Raw genomic sequence first — 6585 nt, 5'->3', positions numbered from 1 at the left:
TTTTTAATAGCATAGCTGTAGCAAGAAAATATATACGGTTCAGATTGTACTGCAAACACCGTACACCCACTACAACATCAAATTTTAAAATAGGGGACTAAAATTGCAAAATGGTACTCTCTAATAATTATTTTTATGTTAATAACAATATGATATAGGTGATACACATTTCTGCAGGGATATACACCTTTTAGAGCTTGCTACAACTGAAATTGAGTGAGGTAAATGGGTGATAGACTTCCCTTTACAGAAACATGGTACCTTGCACATGTTTGGAAGCGATTAGCTCATTGACGTAGCTGGTTTGTTGCTCGAGTGTGAGCTGGATGTGGACATTGCATTAGAATATGTACAATGGTGTCAACTCCATTTTATATTCAACACCCACTTTTTCACTCCACATCATTTTCTCTTTCTTCCACCTAATCATTCAACACACATTCAACTTTTATCCTCTTCAATGGTTTTTCTATTCAACACTCTACCCCCACCACTTTCTCTACCCCACCACTTTCTATTTCATATTCTTATTTAAATTTTAATTTTTGTTTTTATGATTAAATAAAATTATAATTATCGATTAAAATTAAATTAAAATAATACACTTAACAAAATTTATTTAAATATTTTTTATTTTCTTAATTTAAAATGCAATACATCACACAAATAATGTAATTAGTACGATACAAATTAACTTAAAATGCAATACAACACACAAGTTACGTAATTAATACGATGTAAATTAACTTAAAATACGAAACAACACACAAATACGAAACAAATCATCTTTAATCCTGAAACATTCCAAATTTTGTCCATATGTGCTTCACTAGATCTGCTTGCAATTCGTGATGAGTTTTTTGATCACGGAACTCAGATCTAGCACGCACATGATTTGCAAAAGCGGGTAATACCTCGGTTGAATATGCTCGCGGTGCACTAGATCCACTTTCCTCAGACTGCTCAAAATCGGTCCAACGTTGAGCATATGAATCTCGTTCATCCTCAACAATCATATTATGTAATATGATGCAAGACCTCATGATGATACTCAGATCGGCTATGTCCCACAAGCGAGCTGGTTCACGGATGATTTTAAAACGAGCTTGAAGCACTCCAAATGCACGTTCGATGTCCTTCCGACATCCCTCCTGATATTTTGCAAATAACTTATCGGGTTCACTTTGAGGAAGTCTAATAGATTTGACGAACGTTGGATAAGAAGGGTAGATACCATCGGCTAGATAGTATGTCATATCATAGGGACGTTGATTCACATAGAAATTCACACTTGGAGTCTTTCCCTGTTCCACATCATCAAAAACAGGTGAACGGTCTAGAACGTTTATGTCGTTCAACGTCCCCGGACATCCAAAAAAGGCATGCCAGATCCATAGATCATGAGATGCAACTGCTTCAAGAATAACTGTGGTGGTTCCCTTATCCCCCCTAGTAAATTGACCTTCCCATGCTTTAGGACAATTTTTCCACTCCCAGTGCATGCAGTCAATACTCCCAATCATCCCTGGGAACCCCCGTAGTTCACTTACATGTAGTATTTTTTGCAGGTCATCTTGGGTTGGTGCTCTGAGATACTCTTGCTCATACAATCGTATGATTCCTTTACAAAATCTACGTAAGCACTCTAATGCAGTAGTACCTCCTATTTTGATGTACTCATCGACCGCATCTGCTGTCATACCGTATGCTAACATTCGCATTGCTGTGGTACATTTTGCTAAAGGTGATATACCTTCTTTCTTGGCAGCATCAGCTCGTTGGGTGAAGTAGTTATCACTACTTGAAAGGTCCCCAACGATTCGAAGGAAAAGATGTTTTTGCATGCGGTACCGACGACGAAACATTGCATCGTCATATGTAGGCTCATTGGCAAAGTAGTCGTCAATTAGTCTTTGGTTTGCAGCTGGATGATCTCTATTGACATATTTTCTACTACGAGGTGCACCATCTTCCAATATTTTTTTCCGACGCTCTCTAAATCGGTTGAGTACATAAGTTTCTTCAACTTCACGATTTTGCAAGTAGGCTGTGACATCAAAATCATCGCTTGATGGATCCATTGTTTGTGATATTGGAAGTAGATTGGGTGAGATTATTGGAAGTAGATTGGGTGAGATTTAGGATATTGATACATAAATGGATGAGTCCCTATATATAGATTCATTTTGGTCCACTGACGGATTTCAAATAATTATTGTATAGAGTTAATTATCAGATAAGGATTGAGTGGTGGACACAATAATTAAAGCAAGTTGGGTGGTGGACACAATAATTAAAGCAAACACGTAGTACAAATACTTAAAACAAACATTACACTGACATATCACAATAATTAAAGCAAAGACTACACTGACTTATTCAATCACAATAATTGAAGCAAACACTACAGACAAATATTTAAAGCAAACACTACATTGATTGAAATTAATTATGGAAACAGTTCTTGGGCCAATGTGTCCAACATGGCTTTCTTGCGGTCATCGAGATTCTCATCAGAACTTAACTTCAGATACATTTTCATTTTCTTAAGTCTGTTTTTCTCTTGTTGATTGGAAACTACCATTGCCAAATGTTCCACCTCTTTCTCCTTCATTTTCATGTAATTATCCCATTCTTTGTCCACCACCTCTGTGGGTGTGGAAGCTTTCTTTTTTCCCTTCTTTTTGGCTACATCCCTACCTATAGGACGAGCACTAGATCCTACAGAGTTTGAGCCACATGCATCACTCTCGTGAGATCTCTTAGATCCACTACTTCCAGATCCTACTTGACTACTATAACGTGGTTGATCACGGAGAGCATTCCATTCTTCCATTAAAGTGAACCGAACATTCTTCCCACATGCATATATTTCCTGCGCTTTTGCCAAAACATCATTCTCGGACCAACCACTTCCTTGGAGACGCTTAGCGCCATCATAAGCGCCAATCCATTTACCCAGTATTTTGTTCATATAATTAAAACGGTTTCGGCATGCAACTCCATCACGCGGAGGATCGAATGAGCAATGCTCATTACAATAGTCAGCAATTTGACCCCAATATGTTTCATCTTTCTGGTTTTTCCCGACAACACTGCTTGTTCCAAATTTGATCCACCCACTAATTAGCACCAAATTTTGTTCAGTGTTCCATGATGGTTGCTGGTTTTTCTTGCTCTTAGGAGTTGAATCTTCATTAGCAATAGTTATTTGTGTTGAAAATTCGGGAAAGTTAGTTGTACCACCACTCGAAAAAATTTCATTAACCATCGGCATGTAACCATTAAATGGGGGTGTTTGAGATGAATTTCTCAACATAGTTCCATAATATGGATGAAAGTTTGGAACAAAGGATGATTGGTTGAAATTTGGTGTTAAACCAAAATTAGGTGTGTTTTGAGGATGTTGATTGAAAAATTGATTTGAATTTTGATAATTGTGGGGATTTTGATAATTGTTGGGGTTTTGATAATTGTTGGAGTTTTGATAATTGTTGGGATTTTGAGAATTGTTGGGATAATTAGAAGAATTGTTGGGATCCATTTCACTAAAAAAAGATTAAAACTTCAAAAGAAAGACTAATTAGAAAGATAATAATAGATTAAGATAGTGAAAAATTTGGTTTTTTTTTCTGTGTCCAAATGAAATGAACCAAGTCTCTATTTGTAGAGGAAAAAAAATCACGAATTTTGGTAAAAAAATAAAAAATTAATTTGCAATGAGATAATTGAGTTCAAAGGATAAAAATCATAAAAATCCACCGGACCAATCAGCAGCAGCCACGTGGCTGCCTTTTATCCAAAGAAGCTTCTCTCTCCGCGTGAAACGTTTCCGCAGCCGCAGTGTCCGCGCGTGTTGCGCACGCGCCAGGCAGCCCAAATTAAAACGCGCCACGTGGCTGCTGAAGCAGGTTTCAACTGTGTTTAATATTTTCATCACCTCTCTCCGCCAGATCAGATTCAACACATGCTTGCAATGGTTTCAACACTTTTTTGCAGATTCAACACAATGGATTCAACACCATTGTAGCTAGTCTTAGCCACATAAGTTTAGAGGTATGTCATGTCATGTCTCTAGTACGGGATCTTGACTAGTTGTTATTTAACGGTTAAGCTCATGTTTTTTGCGTTCAAAACAATAGATAATTATACCCTTCTATGTTGCATGGGTACTTCATTTTAGACGAGTACCGGTACCAGGTACGTACCGGATATCAATACGCGTATGGTACTCCCCCGATACGCACCGGCGCCGTACCTAGTTTTTGTTTTGTTTTTTGCAATGGGTACGCGCGTGATACATCTGTGGTACACGCGTGGTACATTAATCCAAAAAAACACAGTTTTTCTTTCTCCTTTTTCTTTTATTAGTTTTTTTTTTATACAAAGATTTAGGTTTTTTATTTGTTTATAATATAAAAGTAGCAACTACTGCTAATAAACAATAACAATGTAGCCGCTGAAATTATTCACTCATTCATTGGAAATGAATAGGCTCAATTCAAAGAGAGATGAAGATTTAGTTTTTATTCATACCAATCTTCGTCTTCTCTCGAGAAAGAGAAATAGTAATACTTATAATGAAAGTGCAACAAAAATGTGGGATATTCGTAGAGATGAATGAGATTTATTTAATATATAGTTGATATTCTTGAAATTGCTAGTCTTTCTCGCGGCGAACTTAACTAGAGGTCGCTCTTTTTAATGATGATGAAGAGGGAAACAATAGACTCATTTTGAGCTAATTGCTTTTTAATTTCATATTTTGATGTTTCGAACAATTTAAATTACTTTTAAAGTGTGATGTGATATTGTTTATGTTTAATTATTTGTTTTAATAATATAATTATATTATTTGATATATATAATTATATTAAAAAAAATTATAGGGACGTATCCATACTTTAATTTTTCTAAAAATGACGTAGCCTGTACTGGTACCCGTATCAGATACTGGTACCGTACCCGCTGTAACAGCCCGGGCCCCTTTTCTACGTATTTAGTAGGCAATCCCGGCAGTCACCTCACGATCTTCTCCACCCCCCTCTCTAGTGGAGTTTTTGCCTTCCGTGGGAATCGAACCACGTACCCTGGGGTTCAAGTACGTGTTCAATCCATTCACACTACCAATTGAGCTACGTAGCCCAATTGGTAGTGGGAATGGATTGAACATGTACTTGAACCCCAGGGTACATGGTTCGATTCCCACGGAAGGCAAAAACTCTACTAGTGAGGGGGGTAGAGAAGATCGTGAGGTGGCAATGCCGGGACCACCTAAGGTGGTGGGGCTTGGGCTGTTACACCCGCACTCGGACAACATAGCTTCTATGCAACATTATTCCAGGTAATTTTGTTTTCATTCAGTTGAGAATTGCCTTGAAAACGTGGAAAAACTCAAATCTGCTGTTTTTTGTGCCTCGGGCGAAAAACCCGTGCCTCAGGTGAAATTTGAAGCAGGAAAAGGGGCAAGGTTTCTGTTTCTGTGCCTCAGGCGGAAAAATCTCGTTCCTCAGGCGGAAATTTCGCCCCATGCGGAAAATCTCGTGCCTCAGGCGGAATTTTCGCAGGTTTATAAATACAACACGTTTTTCTGATATTTGTACAAGGATTTTAGGGTTTCTAAGGCCAACAATACGGCTAGGGTTAAAAGAGATCATCTTGGGAAAACTCTAGGGTTGGGGAATCACTTTATCATCTTGGGAAACACTTTCAAATTGAATTTCTTGATCACGGGAAGAATTTGGGCTTAGGGTAGAATTAGGATCAAGACTAATTCTTGTAACTCTATTGTGAGATTTCATTGTAATCAAGAACATCATTTGATAGTGGATCGGAGAGCTGCTCTCTCCCCTAGAGTATGTCACATTCACTGAACTGGGTAAACAATTCTCTTGTGTTCCTTTTCTTTATCGCTTTATCTTTTGATTTGTGATTATTATTGCCGATCTCATTATTTGATTGTTTAATCGTTATTTGCTCCACACATCAATTATTTTATTGGTGTGATTCAATCCGAATTCACAACAATTGGCGCCCATCGTGGGGCAAAGGATCAAACGAATTAAGTATCATGGGTTCTAAGTGGGAGATTCAGAAGTTCACCGATAAAAATGACTTCGGTTTGTGGAAGTTGAAGGTACGGGCAATATTAACACAACAAAAATGTGTTGAAGCATTGTTGGGCATATCGAATATGCCAAATACTCTCTCGAACACAGAAAAGAGCGAGATGAATGATAAGGCTTTGAGTGTCATTATCTTGTGCCTCGCGGATAATGTGTTGAGGGAATTAGCTAAAGAAAAAAATGCATCGGCTATGTGGACCAAGTTGGATGCGTTGTATATGACGAAGTCTTTGGCACATAAGCAGTGTTTGAAAGAACGGTTGTTTTTCTTTCGAATAGTGGAGAACAAGCCTGTGGTGGAGCAACTTTCGGAGTTCAACAAGATCATTGACGACTTGGCGAACATTGACGTGAATTTGGAAGACGAGGACAAGGCCTTTCATTTGTTGTGTGTTTTACCCAAGTCACTTGAAAATCTCAAAGATGCGTTGCTTTATGGCAAAGAAGGTACTATCACCCT

At 37.9% G+C, this 6585-nt stretch overlaps 1 protein-coding gene across 1 annotated transcript; it reads right to left on the bottom strand.

Annotated features, from left to right (window-relative positions):
* Window positions 1–788: 788 nt before the first annotated feature.
* Window positions 789–3544, bottom strand: LOC123882856. The gene is made up of 2 exons (XM_045931494.1): window positions 2749–3544; window positions 789–1969 (listed from the first exon to the last, which is right to left on the bottom strand). The coding sequence occupies exons 1-2, from the start codon at window positions 3542–3544 to the stop codon at window positions 789–791; spliced, it is 1977 nt and encodes a 658-aa protein (XP_045787450.1).
* Window positions 3545–6585: the final 3041 nt, after the last annotated feature.

The sequence above is a fragment of the Trifolium pratense genome, linkage group LG5 (genome assembly GCF_020283565.1).
Source record: "Trifolium pratense cultivar HEN17-A07 linkage group LG5, ARS_RC_1.1, whole genome shotgun sequence".
NCBI classification, from domain to species: Eukaryota; Viridiplantae; Streptophyta; class Magnoliopsida; order Fabales; family Fabaceae; genus Trifolium; species Trifolium pratense.
This window is presented reverse-complemented; position numbering and strand designations above follow the sequence as displayed.